We start from the raw sequence: 19458 nt of genomic DNA, 5'->3' as shown, positions 1-19458 counted from the left end.
ATATACTGTGTGGAAAGCTTGTCTACATTTTGCTCATGTCCTGAGAATTTGCAGGAGACTGAGATTATGGGCAGTGGACTAATTAATCTGGAAGAGGAAATTTCAAAGCAGACCAATGTTGAAGCTATAGCATGGACCCTGCTTGCTGTTTAATATTGAGAATCAGAAGCAAAATGCCCACTTAAAATTTTTTCACTTTTGCAGGAAAGAAATTCCTGAAAAGATAGAGAAGAGCTTTGTTGCTGAGATTAGCATTAAAAAGAAGCCAGTTCGTCAAAGAGCTTAACACATACATATATATGCCAATGTTTATAGCAGCACAATTCATAATAGCTAAATCCTGGAAGCAGCCTGCATACCCCCAATGGATGAATGGATAAAGTGTGGAATTTATATATAATGTAATCCTACTCAGCTATAAAGGACAAATTTGAGACATTTGTTGGAAAATGGATGCACCTGGAAAACATAAAGTTAAGTGAAATAAACCAGACACAACAGCTTAAATACTGTATGGTATCTCTCATTGGACTAAGGCAAAGTACAAACAAAGAGAATAATAAAGGACGGATAGAGGCGGACAATCATATGGATTTCTTATAAATGGGAAGGGGCCCCAGACACTAAGGGGAAGGGACAAGGGGGAGGGGAAATAAGCCGAATAAGGTTATACCATGTACAAGAACCTCGTTACTTCAATGACTGTAAACAGTATATGTCATAAACATAAGAGTAATAATATTAACAAGAAAGAAAGTGGGGAAAGGAGAATTAGAGGAGGAAGGAGGAATGGGAGAGGGGAGGGGAAGGGATTAAAATAAGCAAGTTGTGCTATGTTCATGTATCCACTCCCTGAGATCATCATAAACTGCATTACTGAACATGTTCTAATAAACATAAAAAGAGAGAAGCCAAGAACTTTACAGGAGGACAATAAAGTGGGCAGAGGGCATGTGAGGAACAGACAAGGCCTCTCTCATGGCTCAAAATTGCAAAAATGAAAGACTTTACTTTGTTCAGAGAGTCCCAGCTAATGATGCTCCAGAATGGCCACCTAAGTGACTGGATGCCTGGGACCAGGCTACTATCGTTAAGCCACTCAGGCACACAGAGACTTGTGTAATCATAATTCAAGTGGGCTTGGCTACTATTCTAGCTGGCCGCAGACCTTAGCATTGTCCATGTGGTTTTAGATTTTATGAGCATGAAGAATGCAAGAACTGTGAGGTCAGCAAAGCTTCCATCCAGATTGCAAAAGAAGGCCCCGGGGGCCAGGCACTGTGTCCCTGAGATGGCAGCGTATAAAGTTATGCGTATGAAGCTGAAGGTACAGAGGAGACCCCATAAGTTTGGAGAAGCTGAGAATGTGGCTAACTGCTAAGGGAAGCTGCCAGGAGTTAGCAAAGCCAGCTCAGTGGAAAAGCCATGAGAGCTACCACCAGCAGCAGTGCCTCAGGGATGGTGTCATCCATGGCCTTTGGCTTTCACATCCCATTGCTACAACTTGCCCCAGGTGCTGGACTTGGAGCTACTGGGTGGGGTTTAATGCTTGCCTCACTGGGTTTCGATCTTGCTTTGGTTCTACTGGTTTCTAGCCCTCTGTTCCTCCTTTTTCGGAATGGGAATATTTATCCTATGCCATAGTATGTTGGAAGCATTTAACTTCTAATATTTACAGGGGTTCACAGCTACGCATTTGCTTTAAGTCTCAGAGGAGACTTTCGACCTTTCAGCGATGCTAAATCTGTTAAGACTTTTAACCCTTGAGACGAACTTAACGCCTTTTACCTAAGGAGAGCAGGAGCAGAATGTTATGGATCATATCTAGATGTTCTCATCTTACATGAGGCTTTGGGGATATTACAGCTGACTTGCTATTAAGAGGTACAGTCTCATTGGAAGAGGTTTTCACTGACTGAGGAGGGTGCAGCTCTCACCCTGATTCCTCACTTGATTCTCTCTGCTTCTCCCACATGATGACACGGGCAGCTTCTCCTCCTCAATGCCCTTCTGTCATAATATTTCTTTCTCAGAGCAGGCTTACTATGGATCACAATGTGAGCCAAAGCAAGCCTCCTCTCCCTTAAATTGTGGGTGTTGGAATTATGTCTCACCGACAAGAAAATAGCAAAGAGGATCTGACCCCTCATTTTCAGTTCCCAAGAAGGCACAGATGAGTCCTAAGGAGATGGGCTTTGCCCATCTCTGTCCATGTGATACGTGTTAGGACAATGAGAACCCAATACATAACCAACTGAGACTCTGCAGAAGGGAAACCAGCGAGCATTTGACACAGCACATTGGATGACTGTCTGTTCCTGGCCCAGGAGGAGAGTGTTAAGAGGCACAAAAGTTTCTTGCAGGAGCAAAGAAGTCTCGCCTATTGCTTGTTGAGTCCCATTTACCTGCAGTTATATTTGGAAAACAAGAAATTCTTCCAGACATTTCCAAAAGTAGCTTCTTGGGGGCAGTATGAGGAGGCTCAGAGTCATCTCAAAGGGCAGAGGTTTAGAAGCATTTCGCTGTTGCAGTGATCCAAACTCATGCACGTCACCTCTTCATCAAACTCCCATCGGCTGCTCTTGCCCGGCAGTGAGTACTGCTGGTGGGGATGAGCCGTGTATGTGAGCAGGAAGGGGTCTTCCTGCGGAGCAGGGTATGTGAGCGAGGGCACGTAGCTGTTGAAATCTACAGGTATTTTCTCTTCATAAACATCACTTCCTGGATTTGGCCACAGAGGGTGGCAGCTGGGTTTGGATGCAGGTGGCTCCAATGGAATCTGCGGGGGTAAAGTCTCCAAAGAGTTCTGGGAAGGAAAGAAGTCGCAAGGCCAGTTGGTCAGAGGGAAAGGGTAACTGGGGCAACAGCTGTCAGTGAGAGAATTTCTCCCCAGCGCGGAGGCTTTACTCCACGCTTGCAGGTCGTCATAATCTGTGTAGACTCCAGGTGCGGGAGGCGGAAACAGGTCTCCGCTGCTGTGGATCCGACTGTCAGACAGCTTGCACTTTTCATAGAGCTTAGCGGAGTCCAAGGTGGACGGCAGGCTCGCCAGATCTGTGGTGTCCATGGGTCCTCCCGGCCCGTAGCTCTTGGGAAAGGGCAAGCAATCATTCAGAGGGTTCTGCTGGGCAGCGTTAGCCATTAAATGTCCACTGTGACTAGTGGGCAAATGGACGCCTTCCTGGAATGACCAAGTTAAAGGTAAACTTCCTTGATTTGGCCTTTTAGTTGAAGGAGACTGCAAAGGAAAGTGACATGGTCATGTTAATAAGTTAAGCAAAGCTGTACAACTCCACAGGCACCCGCCAGTACTCTGCACTGCACTAGCGGAAGCTCCATGGGACTTTCCTCATTCCTGGCACGCTCCGAACCCTGGCACACGGCCACTCTGCCCCACCACGAGGTGCTGGAGAAGTGGACGCCGTTTCCACCTCCTCTCACAGCTTTCACCAGCGAGAGCTGGTTCCCACGGCGAGCACATGTGAGATGTTTGCGCACAGATGCAAATCTGATATCCCGACTCCTTTCTGGGAAACTTCAAAGGAGCACTTTATGTAAACCAAAATACAGCTTCAGAGATTTGTATTACACTCAGGACGGGTCTCGGAATGCTTTCCTCTCTCTGCATTTCTCTCCCTTCTTCCCTCTCACTCCCTCTCTTTTCTTTTCTATTTTTTTTATATTGGTTGGACTCTGAAAAATCAGGGTTTCGTTTTTTCTTTAAAGAATTTTCTCTGAACTGATAGGAAGTCTGTTGAATTACAAGCAGGCCATCTAGAACATAAAATGGTCCACTTACAGTAGCACCTCGGTTCACAAGCTTGATTTGTGCTACGATTTTAGAAAAGGCCACAGCCACGTTTCTCACTCCCTGTGGAGTTTGCAAACAAAACAAATTTTTTTTTGCCAAATGTTTCTCTTTGCAAACCAAACTGTTTGCAAACCAAATTGTTCACGAGCAAACATGTTCATAAACTGAAGCACCCACTGCATTTATATAAATGTGGGAAGTACCGTTCTCCAGTTAATAAAAGAAAAGTAGAGAATTCTAGTAGAGAATTACGTTATGCTCTTGTTTATGTAAAACTATTGGCTAATAAGAGAATAGTTTTTTAGGGCAAGAGAAAGAGCTGTGACCAAAGATGGGAGTGGGAAGAAATGCTCTTGGCTCATCCTATAGCAAGGACCAAGGACAGGGGACCAGACACTGGCATTTGAAGGTTGCATTTCCTTATGGCAGACTTAAGCTGCATTTCTGTAAGATACATTCAGAGTTCCAGGGATGGCCCAGCTCCATCTGTGTTCTCAAGAGAAATGCAGAGCTCCGAAGCATCGGTCTGCGGGAGCAGCTGCTAGCAACCAGAACCACTCCCCTGAGCCACTGTCCTCCCAGGACTGTGTGTCCCACCCTGGGCCATCAGCTAAGACAACGATCTCTTTTGGAGATGCATAGCAACTTTGTTGGAGAAAAAACTCATGAAGCTCATGTTTTGTTCAGAGCATTTCAACTGATTTTGTTTCTGTTAGAATCAAAATGTAGAATGCCAAACAGAGGCTGGGGACCAATTCAAGTTTCTCTTTTTTAACTACATTAGGGAAGGTGATTCTATAGTTCTACAGAATTTATGGTTGACAGGCCTGCTACAGCGATGGCACGGATGAAGAGACAAACCTGAGAGTCCCTGTCCTTGGTGGGCATTCTGTGGGCGAACCTGCTAAAACCCGGATTTTGGCTTTCGTCTGCCGTACAGGACCTGGCGATCGAGCAGCCCTCCAGCAAGGTGGCAAGTCGCTGCCTGGTGTGAGCACGTGGGACAGTTACCTTGGTCTCCGGGCTCCCCTTCCGCTTGATGGAGACGGAGGGAGGCACCGCATGGACTTTCTTCACTGCTCTCCTGGCCTCGGCTTCTAACTTGGTCTCTGGCCTCGGGTGATCATGCTGTCCCTTTGACTAAAGGAAGATGAAGAAGCAAACAGGAAGCAGAGTGAGTGACTGATGACCCTCGTGGGCTGCCACACGACTGGGCAGCATGCAGCCGCCTAGAGGAACCTTCCATGCCTATGCCAAGCTGCCCCTCTCCCACCTGCCGCCTGCCTGTCACTGGACTTCTTCTCACGCTGCCCTCGCCTGCCCTGCTTCTGTAGCCCATGTGGGACACTACAAAGCCTGGCTTCGGTGCACGCGACCTTGAGGGTGCACACTGTTACCCTGGTTTATAGGGTAAGAAACCGAGGCACAGAGAGGCTACACTGCCTGGGTGACCCCTGAGGAAGCTGAGGGCTGAGACCCCCCCACTGGAGCTGTTTAGAAAGCACAGGAACTGGCAAAAGCTCCCCATGAGGCCTTTTTTCCTTTGTGGGCAGAGCTGGTTTGCCAGTACTGCAGTGATTTGAACCCAGGCGACCTGACATCAGAAAGCCCTTCCTTTACTACAGATTATGTCACTTCTCATATTTTACAGAAAATGGGAGCTTCAGGGATGAAAGCAACTCATCAGACTTCGCAGTGGTATTAAAATCAGAGCTGAGGTGGGTGTAATGTACACCTGTAACCACAGCACTTGGGAGGCTGAGGCAGGAAAATTGCAAATTTGAGCCCAACCTGGGCAACTCAGTGGCTCAGCAAGGTTCTGTCTCAAATTTTATTTTATAAAGGGAGGGGGTGTGGGGGCTCTTCAGTTCAATAGGACTGCCAAAAAGTTAAAAATTTAAAAACAAAAAAAATGTAAATGGTTAAGGATACAACCAGTATGAAAGCCCTGTGTTCAATCCCAGTACTGCCAAGAAGGAAAAACCAGTCAGAGCTGGTGTCCCAGCTTGGGTGTGGGAGGCTCTAAGTGAGAGCTGAGGGTGGGGGTGGGGGGTGTTGGACAGACTGACGCCTTCAGGAGCCACAGACATTTGTGCCCCAGGGGAACTGCTGCCGGGGCGGGGGTGCAGAGTCTCCTATGTGTCTGTGTGGCTCATACTCCTCTGTAGGAGGTTCTGTGCACACTTTCCAAGGGACGGAGAAGCAGAGGCCCATAAACAACACGAACCCAACCTGGAAAAATATAAAGCGTCCGTCATGCCGCCAGAAGTTGGTGACCGGGAAGCCGCCGTGGCCTCGGCAGGGGATCAGCTTCAGAGGCCCGCTGCAGTTGGGACAGCATTTCCCTGCGGAGGAAGAGCAGGAGAGAGTGACCACAGGGGCTCAGCCTCACCCCAGGAGGAGGAGGTGGAGCAGGCAGTGACAGCAGCCTCCCTGAGTCACCCGGGCAGCGGCCCTGGCCTCTGTGCCACCGCTGCTGTCACACAGGGACCTGGCCGGCAGCTGCAGACCGCAGGGCAGCTCCCGGGCAGTGAGGAGCTCTCCTGAGCAGAAACCTCTCCCACCCCACTGACTGCTCTTTGAATCTTTGTAGAGAAGAGGAAAACCTCATTCCATTTTTCGATTAGAACCAAGGGGCAAGGGGCAAAGGCACACACAATGGACAGAACAGCCCTGAATTTTCAAAGTGAAGATGCTTGTTAGCAGGGCTGAACTGAGACACAGTTCTGAAGACAAACAGCTAGGAAAGAACGTGAGGTCACTTGGGGTCTGGAGCGGGTTTGGGGCCCCGGGGACATGGAGTACACCTGTTACACCCATTTCAAGTTGGTGAGGATGAAAAAAAAGGAAAGAACGGCATTTCCAGCAGGAAGCGAGGCCAGCAGAGCTGGCACACTTAGCCTCACCGCTGCCGCTACGAACAGCAAACTCCTCTGTCCTAACTGTATCCGGGCCACTGCTGCGTCCGCACAGTGCCCGTGACTCCTCTGCCCTTTAATGAGGGCCTGAGCCGCTGTCTGACCAGGGGCTGTGCTCGGGCCGATGCTCAGACATGGGAGGACACAGGGACAGACCCTGATGGCCCAGGGCCGGCCAGTCCCGCAGCTCTAAAGGATGGACCGGCCCTGCTCGCCACTGGCCGGGTTTGCAGAGGCCTTGGGATGCATCTCAGTGTCACCACACCCCACTCACGCTGCTGTTTCTGTCGGGCTTTGTCACAGATGGCGGGCCGCAGGTAGATCTTGCGCCCGTCCTTGGTGGAGCAATCTCGGCCACAGACCACCACGCCCAGGCAAGACTTCTTGAGGATGCGGGAGTTGTGGTTGTTGGTGTTCCGCATGGCCCAGCTGCTCAGGTGGCGCTGTGCACTCCTGTCCTCTGAGCTGTAGATGTGCTTCACATAGGAATCAGGCCACTCCTGGAACCAGTCAGTCTTCTTCACATTCTGGCGGAAACACAAACAGCATTTGCATAATTTGAGGCAGAAAACGTGATGGTCAGTAGCTCCTGGTCCTGAAGGGCACCCTGACCATCAGAAACGGCTCATGACGCCTTTGGCAAAGCCTCGCCTCAACTTAGCGGGGGTGCTAGGATCTCAAAGCACAGCTCACGCAATGCCATGGCTGCAATGATAAAGTAATGACCATTTCTCAGGGGGACTTTTGGAGGGTGAAGTAATATCATCGTTGTGCTCTTACACAAACTACGGCAGGACAGTTAGCTACCACCTCACTGGGAGCCCCATGAATTGATGCAAAGCCCCTGGAGACAGGCAGTGAGGAGACTGGAGAGACCCATTCAGAAAGGTCCCGAGAGCCACCTTCTCCTCTACGAAGAGCCTCTCCCTTTTCCTTCTGTGCATATTCACCTACACCAAATGTGACAGAGGACTCAGGGAGCGCTTCTGCGTTCTTGCTAGGACCAGCATCACTCTCTGCCCGCAGATGCCTCCCCAAACTCTCCGGCAAAGTCAGAGGCCAGGGCTGCTGCTCAGTGGGTACACAGTTTCAGTTTTTTGCGAGAGCGTGGTTCTAGAGATTGGCTGCACAATGACATGCGTACAGTAGCCCTACCGGATGGACCATGCACTTAAAATTAGTTAAGACGATAGATTTCATGTTGTGCTTTTGATCAGCATGAAATAATAACAAAGGTCAGGAACACAGTTCTAATGGCAAAACTTACTTTGTTTTCTCAGCCTTATGTTTCTGTAAAGCAAGGATAATATGACTCCCCTACTTCCAGAGGATGTCCTATAACGTACACAACACAGCACCTGGTGTTCCATGGGGTCTAAATAAACATCAGGCACAGATGATGGGCCTCAGGTAGACCTGGCAATGTGGCTCATGTTCCCAAGCCAGTGACAGATGCCACATTTGACAGACCCTGCCTAGTTCTTAGAAAAAGCATCACCGAGTAGACTCAGGAGTCAGAGCCACAGGGTCCATCCTGTGGCTTACAGGGACTGGCAAGGGTGAAAGAACATTTTTCATGCAAAAGAGTCTCGGAGGTCAGAGTAGGAGATTCCAGAAGGTACCTCTCCATTGTTTCCCCAACAAGACAGCATGGCGCAGAATATGAGAAAAGAAAGACAAGAAATTCTAGGAGAGAAACATAAAAATCAATGTCGGGGTGAACGGGCACTTACTGAGTTAGACTTCCAGCTCAGAATATGCCAGAGTATGAAGTTACCCAAGAAGAGACAGGGGAAAGTGCAGACAAGCGGTGATCAAAATACACAGTGAATATTTAAATTTTAAGAATGCATCATGATAAGACACACTCGCCCCACTGCGCTAGCCGCTTTGTGCAGCGGGTCTAGCACCCCCGTCCTGAGTGTCCTTAGCTGCGCTCTGATGGCTGCCCTGCTGTCCTGAATCAACTGAAGACAGGGGCTTTTTGCGATCAGTGTGACTCTGGGGAAGAGCCAGAAGCCTCACAGTGCTGATCCAGTGAGTAGGATGGGGAGGACACGGCGCAGTGTGTTTAGGAGCCTGTCTTTCTTGGGGTCACGCTCGGCAGCGGCATCCTATTGTTTTTAACCACCCATCATAAAGACCTCACAAAGCAGCTTTTCCAGCACTGCTGTATAAAGTGGCAGAGAAGTTGAGACTGGATTGGCAAAGGGAAAGATATTAAGAGAAACTACCGGCAATGCATCTTTTACTGCAATAATTTTTTTATCGTAAGCATTCGCCATATTTTTCAATCATGCCTTGTAAATCAAGAGAGTGAGGTGTCCAAAGGAGACCCGGGGTGCAGGGGGCAGCTGCTGTTGCTTCTGTGAGGACTGGAACTGAGTGGGCCTTTCTCTCCCCGCCACGCCTGGTGAGAAGCTGCCCCGTCAGCGGCCTCCTCCTCCTCTACCTGCCTCCTCCTTCTCTCCTTTCTTCTCACTAAAGCCTAAACCAGAGCCTCTCACTGCCTCTCACGGAAAGGCCATGGAATGCATCACACAGGATTTTGCCTTCAGAAATGATAAAATGCTGCCTAGAACACTGTAACGTGTTCTTATACTTTGGACTATAAAAGTCTGGGGGATGTGAATTATTTGTATTATTCCAGTGTGATAGAGGGGCTTTTGTTTTGGTTTTTATTTTTGGCCTTTTGAGACAGGATCTTGACATAGCTCAGATTGGCCCTGAACTCACAGCAACCCTCCTGCCTCAGCTTCCCGAGTTCTGGGATGATAGGCATACACCACCCAATGTAAGGTTATCAGGGTAAGAGAAACAGAGGAGCAAGCAGAACTTAGAGAAAAACTGGCTTTTTTCAGTTTTTAACAAAGTGCGTATGGGCCGGGGATTTAGCTAAGTGGTTCTAGCACTTGCCTGGTAAGTGTGACAGCTTGAGTTTAATCCCCAGTACCAAATAAATAAATACATAAAAGGCCATTTACAACTTTTTAAAAAGTGCATATTAGTTATAATAAGTGCTTACTAGTTATACAAAACATGAGCTTCATTTTGGCATGTTTGCACTTATGTATGACACTTTAATTATTTAATTATCCTTCCCCCAACTCTCACCCGTCTCCCCCTTCTTTCTCTCTAATTATCTCCCTTCCACTTTCCTATCGTCTCTCTCTCCTTTTTTCTCTTTTTTTGATTCCACATATGAGAGTAAACATGCGATATTTGACCGAGTCTGGTTTCCTTTGAATATTTTTAAGACCTAAAGGTTAGCAACCCCTCAGGATGGTCAGGAGCTGGGCTCTCATGCAGCAGAAGGGGAGGGTTCTGTTGGCAACGGTGTCAAGATGCTCGGGCCAAGCAGACTCCGTGCCTGTGGAAGAGGCCGCCATCTCTGTGGCTGTCCCTTCCCGTGATAGTTACGGGTCACGCAGTGCTGAGTGCTTGGTGTGCACCAAGAAACTCGCTGGGAGTAACTGTGATCCCATGAAACTCTCCTCCTCGCTGTTTGATTTATAGCCAGGCCATCGACCTGCCAGTGAGTGGGCTCTTTCTTGTCTTTTTACACAGACACTAAGAGAAAAGCCTGATCCCAATAACGTAAAGACCCCAAGTGTCAAAGGAAGGATAGCAATCTGAAAGCCCTTTTAATCCAAGGCATCAAAGAGGTAAAATTTAAAAAGAAAAAATAATCATTTCTTAATCTTGTTTAGTGAATCCCCATAGAATATTTTCTTGTTTTTAGAACCTTTGTTTATTTTAATTTCTAACTTTTCATGAGTAACTTTTTGTTTTTCTTCCTGGTTAAGAAGTTGATAATTTCTATGGCACCTGTGTATAATCGTTAAATAGGGAACTTAATTCTCTAACTTACTCAAAACCTTTGAATTGTTCTACGATCACACAGTGCTCTTCTGTTCCTTCATTTAATTTAACTTAATGCCTGGAAATCTAATGGGGTGTCATAAGAATTTGAGATGACTTCTATATAAAACTAATCAATTGAAATCAAATTCTGCAAATGTCAAAAATATCTACATTATGTTATTATATTAAAATTGATTTTTCATTTGGAATGTAGTCATATAAAGCAATTACTAAGTATTCCCCCCAAAAACAGAACAGCATACAAGCACACCTTAAGCGAATCAGAGAGAGGGACAGGAGCTACTGCGTGTTTTGAGCTGCGCTATTCAGGAATTGCTCGCTTCTGGGCCCCAGGGAACCTGAACTCCCACTGTCGTTTATCTGGACATACTGTTTTTGCTCCAGCTCAGATTGACTCCTCAGACTAACCTGCCACCTCTTGCCTGAATGAAGGAGTCAGGACTAGGACAAAGTTCCTCCTGTGTTCCAAAGCCCTAACCCAGTTCCGTTACCCAGATTCCCAACCGTCAGCTGCCTCTCATTTTGCGTTTCTGTTTCCTGCCCACCTAAGAGGACCCCTGCTGGGGACATCAGGAGAACCTCTGCCGCCCATAATACCGCAAGCGCAGGGCAGCCGAAGAAGTGTGGCCCCTGAGGCGGGGCCCAGTGACCCCAGAAGCCCCCTAGGTGGAGTTGTTCCAGAGAAGTTCAGTGACCCTGAAGCACAGGACAGCCACAGGAGAGATGGTGCAGTGAAGCCGTGGCTGTCCTGCCAGACCAAAAATGTGACCTGATTATGCAACCCGATAATAATTGACAAGGACTCTGGAATCTAATTTATCTGTTGTTCCCTAGTGCCACGACACATCTGATGACAGTTGGCTGCCACCTGAGTTAACAGCAAGGGCTCACACGGGCCTGGCTCTAGCTCGTCCTCTGCAGAAAGAGGGCATTTTATTGCTGGCTAAAATCATGATCCAGGAATGGACTAATCCAGCTTGTGGCCCCTTGGTACCTGACTCTCCTATTTTATCCCACAAAATGTTTTCTCTGCCAAAAAAAAAAAAAAAAAAATGTCCTTAAACCTTGGAATCTGTGAGTTAGTGGTTTAGTGTGGCTTTGATCCTTGGTTTGACTAAAAAGTGTTCTGCATTTAGACACAAAATAATTCAGAGTATTTGCTGGCTGTGGTATTGCAGTGACCCTGCTCTTTGCTGGGAAGAATGGGCTGAGTTAGAGGATGCCCCTTCCATGAAATGGGGACTACCAAGGACAATATTCCCAAACTTATTTCCTGGTTTTCAAGGGAGGGAAGGAGAAAAGGAAGGAAGGAAGGAAGGAAGGAAGGAAGGAAGAAAGGAAGGAAGAAAGGAAGGGAGGCAGGAAGAAATCTCTTACAAGTCTGTCTTAATTACTAAAATTAGTATTAGAGAGACTGTGACCCTCTTGGGCACCATGCCATCCACATTTTTAATGAAGCTTGGACTAAACCAATAACCGATTCTTGCTGCTTGGACCAAGCAAACTCTAAAGCAATTATGTGTGAACTTTCCAACTGCAAATGTAGCTCAAGGGGAGTTGAGACAGGGAAGCATGGCTGGTCGGTGGATTTCATCAGCCCAGGAAAAAGACACTTTCATTATGCTGATTGTGGGTTGTGCCCGTGCACCCTGCCGTCTATGCCGAGTTACACCTCCCCCTTCCAAGCTCCCCTAACGTCTTCTACAAGCCCATAGTTTCTGTGGGTGCTGATCTTGTCCCCCCAACCCCACAGATTAAGAGATTCTCCATGAAAGTGGGCACAGCAGGATGGTCTCAGCATCCCTCAGCCTGCCACAGCATCTGGTCCCCTCCAGCCACTCAGAAACACCTACGTGCTCTGACCAAGACGTTTCCGGTCAGTGCTATCAACAGTTACTCCAGCTATGTGGCGTTTTGGGACCAGGATATTACTATTCAGGTAACCATTGGTTCCAGGAATCAAACTCACTGCCTCAAGCTTGCCAGGCAGATGCTTTGCCACTGAGCTGTATGCCCAGTCTGCCCTCAAATAAATTATCATTTACTGATTCAAGCTCAAAGTGTGAACAGAAAAGAAATATGCTTGTGGCTTACAGAAGTTAATTTTCATGGTGAGAATTAAGATGTGGAACATAAACTAATCACTAGATGAAGTCAGGGTACTAGCAAGGCATCATCCGTGTTCCTCTGAACCACAGTTCTGAATGCCCAGATGGGCTGAGGAGGGGCAGCGGACCCCGTCCTCACATGTCATGATGCGTGCTGGGCACATGACCGGCGTTTGGGAGTCCTCGTCTGCCAGGTCCAGGAGGAGCGGGGAGGCCTCATGTGCACCCCTGGCTTGCAGAGGGGCTGAGGGCTCTGGCGGGCTCTATACATACAGAGAGGCAGAGCTGGGACTTGGCGGTGGGCTGGCACCCAGGTCCTGAGCTGCAAGCCACTCCCACTGGCCCACCTGTGTTCTTTCTACAGCAGAAAACCTGTCACCCCCACTGCTCCTTGAGATCTTGGATTTCTTCGCTCTAACTGATTCCGGATGTGATTCTGGAGCTGGCTGGAGGACTCCGTCCTATCAGAACACCTTAGGGTACAGCCCCACACAATCATGCATACCTATAATCCTAGGACTCCTGGGGCTGAGGCAGGAGAAAAGCAGGTTTAAGTTCAGCCCGGGCAGTTTAACAACTTCGCAAGACCCTGTCTCAAACCGAGAGTGATGCTGCAGGCTTGTCATCTCAGCATTGGGGAGGCTGAGGCAGAGGGATCACCCCAAGTTTGGGGCCAGCCTGGGCTACATAGTGTGTTCAAGACTAGCTTAAACTACATAGCGAGACCCTGTTTCAACAAACAAACAAACAAACAAACAACTCTATCTCAAGATAAAAAACAGAAAAGGGCCAGTGACACAGCTCAGCGCGAAGGCCCTGAGTTGAATCCCAGTATCACAGAATAAAAAAAAAAAAAATTAAAAAGGAAAAATAAACAAGGGATATTCATATTTTTAGTTATTTCCCTGGCAGTTAACAAGTTGAAGGGCACTTACTATTTCCCTGGGTTCTCTTGGTATCTTTTCTATAAACCACAAATTATACATTTCCAAAATGTATATGAGAATATGTATTTTTGCCATAAATCCCTCAGTTTACTGACTTTGGTACCTGAGAATGCTTTTGTTTTTGAAAGTGCAGGTTGGAACCTGAGCTTGGAAGAGTCCTGACTTTCCCTCAGGGAAGTAGGTCTTCCCTTCCTTTGTTTTGGATCTGATAACTGATACAGATCCTCTGTCCCAGAAAAAAAAAGTGCACGTCAATCCACCGCAGTGCCTGTCATTTCAGAGGGTTCTTGGCTCCACTGAAACCCTGCTCTAAAATGTGACATTGTGGCGGCATCTTCTGTGCATCTGCTAACTTCAACTTGTGACCTTGTGTCTGTCCAGCTGTTATTTGCGGTGAGCGTTTGCAATCTTGAAATCAGTCATAGGCAGAAATTTGGTGTCTGGGTGTAGATTAGTTCAGATGCACTTCAAAGCTCCCGCAAAGCAGCTACAGTAATCTTTAATACCAAGGGAGAACAGCTACCAACAAAAATCCCTGAAAATATTTTTTCATCACTTAGCCAGGATTCATTTAACCTTTAAGTGAACACAGAGTGGGGCACACTTTCTGTCCCCAACTCCCACAAGACCTCACAGGACAGATTACAAGGGAAACCTCAATAAACAGAACTGAAAGCAGATCTTCGATAGAGTGGAAATCTGGACTTGTTACAAACCAAGACTGCACTGTCCAGCCTTCCTCTCCTGCTTTTTTGATTCAAACTGCTCATCCCCAGGATCAGGCTGGGCAGAGGGGCTTCAGTGTTGCTTAGAGCTGGGGACCTCTAGCCCTGGTCTGCCCTGCCACCTTTCAAAACAACTTCCACTGAAAAATCTTCAAATACCAAGAGGACCACAAGAACCAGGAAAATATACATGGAGAACCAGTTTTAGGCAACCGGTGCCTTACATTACATTAAGAGTTAAAGAGTCACCAGGCATGGCATTGCATGACTGTAATCCTAGCTATTTAGCAGGCTGAGACATGAGGATCACAAGTTCAAGGCTAGCCTGGGCAGTTTAGCAAGAACCTGTCCAAAAACAAAGAAAAAAAGAGGGCTGGGAAAATAGCTCTGCGGTACAGCACTTGCCTAACAGGCCTGAGGCCGTGGGTTCAATCCCTAGTACCGGAAAAAAAGAAAGGGGGGACGTAAGAAAGAAAAGCACTAAGAAAATCAGTCCTCAAAGAGGTGGACCAAGAAAATATGGAATGAAAAGCTCTCTTCACTTAGAAACAAAGCCAGTGTGTGCATATGGCACTGATAGACATTCTATAAGAGGTTAGTTTAAAACACTTGCTGTAGCCAATAAGGTAGTAGAGGGGCTTGTGGGTAATTTATTTCTCGAGACAGAGTCTCACTATGTAGTTCAAGCTGTCTGTGAACTCACTATGTAGCACAGGCTAGCTACAAATCAGGCAATCCTCCTGCCTCAGCCTCCCCAGTGCTGGGATTACAGGTGTTTGTCACATAACATTCAGTCTGCTGGCCAATAAACAATATTGGGTTTTCTCATTGCAGGGAGGCAGGGGCTGCCATGTGGGCCCTGCCAGCTTGGAAAGAGGAGGAGGCAGCGCTGTCTTTGTCTTGGTCTGTAACTGCGGGGTAAGAGCTGCTCAGATCGCGGGGTCTGCATTTCTACTTCAAATCCCTTCCGGGGACCTGGGCTGAGCTGGGGCAGCGGCCGCCTTCCCCAGCCACCCTCCAGGCGCAGCAGAGGGAGCCGGCGCCCTGCAGCGCTCTTGGCAGTACATACCTGCGGCAGCTTCATGTCGTTAATGTCCCAGCTCAGCAGCTCCTTGTCGTCAGAGTCGAAATCGTTGGGCTCCATGACGAGCTTGGCTTGGTTACCGCAGGCTCCGTCAGGGGCACCTGGGGGTCTGGCTCCTGGGGACTCTTGATCTCACTGTGCTGGTCCACCTGAGTGGTGCAGACCTGAGGACGGCTGAAAACAAAATGCGGTGATAGTCACACCGAGCACCAAGAGATTAAAATCGCGCCATGGTGCCTGTGTGCTGTGCGGACATTGCTGCAAGTGCCGGACCTTTAACAGAGCCGGGGCCGGGGAGGCAGCCGGGGAGGAGAGGGGGCAGTGAGACCGCCACCGCCCCAGGTCTGCGCCTGTCTCTGCTGTCCCCGGGACAGGAACGCCTACCTCGAAACTGCTGTTATCTGTGGCCAATGGGTGGGACCTGCGTCTTCAGGAGAAGACGACTTGGCTTGGACTTGTTCCTCAAAGAATGTCTTGGTGAATTAGCTAATGTGGTCCAAGTTTCCAGGGGGACACCACATCGGGTGGATCTAGGTATCTGTCCCTCTGCAGCGCCACAGGGGTTCATTGGGGTCTCGGCGAATCCTGTGCTTCCAGATACCATCAAACGAGTCCCTATGGGGTCGTGTTTTTCTGGACCAGGATCGCTTCATCTCAGCACCACTGGCATTTCGGACGGGGCAGGTCTTTGTCGGGGGAATCTTGCACATCGGAGGGCGGTGAGCACGTCCTGGGCTATCCCCACACCTGCCCAGCTGGCCCCCAGCACAGCTGTGACAAACAGTGGACAGCCAGATGTGTGTCCACGGGGCAGGGGCTGGACCTGCACACTTGAGAGCGGCTTTAAGCCAGGGCTTCATCACCTTCCGTTTCCCCCAAAGCCTCCTTTACGATCGGTCTGGACTTTAAAAATTGCCTTTCCCCACCTGCCCCACTCTCAAGAACATCCTGTCTCATTTATTTGATTAAATTACATTATGTAAATGACATTAAAATGATCAAGACGCATTCATTTATTCCAACTTTTAACTATAATGATTGAGGAGGATTTAGGAGGGAGGAAGTGGGGGAGACGGAAGGAAGGGAAGAAAGGAAAGATTTAAAATATTTCTCTGATTGAAAAACTGAATATTTTGCAGACAAACTGTGCTTATTAATAAGATACAAAGAGGACCCTGGAGCCAGGCCTGGTGGCTCGGGCCTGTATCCCAGCCTGCAGTCCCAGGAGGTTGGTGCAGAATGACTAGCACTTGGACACCGGCCTGGGCCACTCAGCTAGACCTGTCTCAAAACAAAAACTAAGAAGAGCTAAGGATGTAGCCTCATGGTGAGGCATCCCTGGGTCCAGCGCTCGGTACCGTTAAAAACAAAGAAGTCAGACATGTTCACGGGTGTTCCATTCCTTCCATTTGTGGGTGTGTGCACGTGACACCCAGCTGCTCAGCAGTAAACTCAACACTCGCTCCAGCGAGTCCCCATGGCTGCTCTGTGTCATTCACCCCCTTAGTCCTAAGACTTCCTCCTCACTGACCAGGACGGAGTCTCGGCCTTCGAGGGACACGATTTGCTGAACCCTTCCCTCTCTGCGCCTCCCCACACCTCCACACTCAGGGCACAGGAGACCCTGCTCCCCCCCAGACACGCTCTCAAGATTAAACCCCCAGGGGGGTTCGTTTCCTTGCTTGCTTGTTTTCCGCAGTGCTAGGAATCAAACTCATGGCCTTGCATTTGCCAGGCAGGCGCTGTGCACTGCGAGGCTGAGCTATGTCCCCGCCTCCTCCCCATTTTTGGTTTTTGAGGCAAGGTCCCCACACAGGACCCAAGCTAACCTGGAACTTTCGATCCCACCAGACTCCAGAAGAGGTGGGATTGCAGGCATAAACCCCTACCCCGCTTGGCTCCAAGACGTCTTCCTCATGTAAAAGACATAAATATCCAGCATCAGGTTCGAGTCCCTACCTCACTGAATAGTAACGATAGTAACTCTGATGGCCCAGATTTTGTCACCACTAACTGGAATATATTTATTTTGAAGGCCGGGGGTGTAACTCAGTGGTAATATGCATGGATGAGGTCCTGAGTTTAATCCCTGGAACATACACATGCACACACAAATAGATTTTTTTTAAACTTTAGAAAATGACACTTATATTTGCAAAAATAAAAAGCATCATTTATAGCTGAGGCCATACATATATACTTCCCTTTTAAATTAAGGGGGAGGTCTTACTGCAGGAAAATCATGGTGTTTTTGTAGGTTTTTTTCTGATTAAAAAAACATCAAATGAACGAGCATTATTTAACATTTCTCCAAAGATTAAGAACATAGAAAAAAAGAAAACACACGGAAAACAAAAAACAATACAAAACAAACAAACAAAAAACCCACCTCTGTTTTACAACCTTTAAGGGAACCCTTAAAGGAACTCGGTCTTTCTCCAGGATAAAAAGAAAACGTTTCTGTTTTTTGTTTTTTTAAGACAAGGTCTTGCTATGCAATTCAGGCTGACCAAGGCGCAGCGACCCTCCTGCCTCAGCCTCCTGAGCGCTGGGACTATGTAGCCGGCTTCGGCCTTGCCCAGCTCCCTAACTTGGATCTGTCAAGACTTCCCTGCAGCACCTCAGCTCGGTGCAGGCGGTTCCCACCACTACTGCAGCAGGTGGCCAGAGAGAGTCCCACCCTGCGCGACCTTCCCCGAGCCCAGGCCGGTCCCTACCTTCCGACGGCTCAGCCAGATGCAGACGGCGCGAGGTCACCGGCTGGCTGGAGCCGCAGGTCCCGCAGACTCTGGTCCTGCTCTGCGCAGACACGGTGCCTGCTCAGGGTCAGGGTACAGTATGCTAATGAGCCCTGGCCGCGGGCCAATCAGACCCGGCACGCGCAGGGGCGGGCAGGGCGCCGAGGCCCGTGGGGCGTGCCCCGAGTGGGCGTGGAGGCACGCGCAGCAGTAGGCGGGGATCTCCCCGCGTGTTCTTCCACGGCTGCACCCAGCGCGTTTCTGAGGGACCCAAGTCGGCGGCTGGGTGGGACTAGCCTGGAATTCTGGCTCCTCAGGAGGCTGAAGCAGGAGGATTGCAAATGCCAGCCCAGCCTGGGCAGCTTGGCGGGACTCTGGGATGCAGCTGGGTGTTTCCGGGGGTCAGCCCCCAGTACCCCACACAGGAGAAAGAGGTGGGGAGGTCACCGCGGCACAGATCATCGGAGGAGACCTGAGACAGCCATCTCTAGACCAGAGGCATCCGCATGCTGGAGTCCAGCTCCCTGGACAGTGATGACTTGGGAATGCCCAGTGCTTCCTTACCCCAAATACACAGCTCTTCCCTCTCAGGACCCCCGAGGTGCAGCTCTCTTCCAGAGACACTGGTCTTCAGTGCCACCCACCAGTTCAGTTCCTCTGCGATGTTTTCGGCACTTTGGAAGAATTAAGTTCAGCCTACATCAGCTCAGATGTCACGAGCCTGCCTGTAGCCCCAGAACTGGAGAGGCTGAGGCAGGAGGATGCAGAGTTCTAAGCCAACCTGGGCTAGGTAGAGGGTCCAAGGCCAGCCTTGACTACATACATAGTGAGACCCTGTCTAAAGAAAAAACAAGGTACAGTTTAGTCTGGTGGAAAAGATGTTCTGGAACCCCAGCCTCAGAGTGAGAGGCATGAGGCAGAGGGCGTAACAGGTGAAGGGGGGCGAAGCAGGGGGAACCGTTCACCAAAGGAACATGTGCTCTGTCTCTGAAGAAAAGTTAGGATAAATACTGTCGAGAAGGGGAGGAGGCTGTGCAGTTGGTGGTGGCTTTACGGGGTCGTCACCAGCCACTGGGACCTGTCCAGATCCCAGCTGGGGAGGAAGAGACCCAGGAAGTCCAGGGCCCGAACCCCACCATTGGGCTGGGAGCCCCACCGACCTCTAGCAGGGCTGAGATTTTTCATGAGCTGGCTCTCCGCCGGCCTGGTCCTGGTGCCATCCGGTGTCGTCAGCCAAGCTCA

At 49.0% G+C, this 19458-nt stretch overlaps 1 protein-coding gene across 1 annotated transcript; it reads right to left on the bottom strand.

Annotated features, from left to right (window-relative positions):
* Nucleotides 1–584: 584 nt before the first annotated feature.
* Gcm1 (glial cells missing transcription factor 1) lies at nt 585–15642 on the bottom strand. The gene is made up of 5 exons (XM_003466441.4): nt 15464–15642; nt 7004–7256; nt 6044–6156; nt 4823–4951; nt 585–3238 (listed from the first exon to the last, which is right to left on the bottom strand). Exons 1-5 carry the CDS (start codon nt 15536–15538, stop codon nt 2489–2491), a joined length of 1320 nt encoding a protein of 439 aa, XP_003466489.1. The 5' UTR covers nt 15539–15642; the 3' UTR covers nt 585–2488.
* Between the last annotated feature and the right edge of the window lie 3816 nt (nt 15643–19458).

Source organism: Cavia porcellus, unplaced genomic scaffold (genome assembly GCF_034190915.1).
Source record: "Cavia porcellus strain 051 isolate PalLab524CR breed Dunkin Hartley unplaced genomic scaffold, mCavPor4.1 scaffold_7, whole genome shotgun sequence".
In the NCBI taxonomy this organism is placed as follows: Eukaryota; Metazoa; Chordata; class Mammalia; order Rodentia; family Caviidae; genus Cavia; species Cavia porcellus.
Note: the sequence above shows the minus strand (reverse complement) of the source record. Positions and strands in the feature narration are given on the sequence as shown.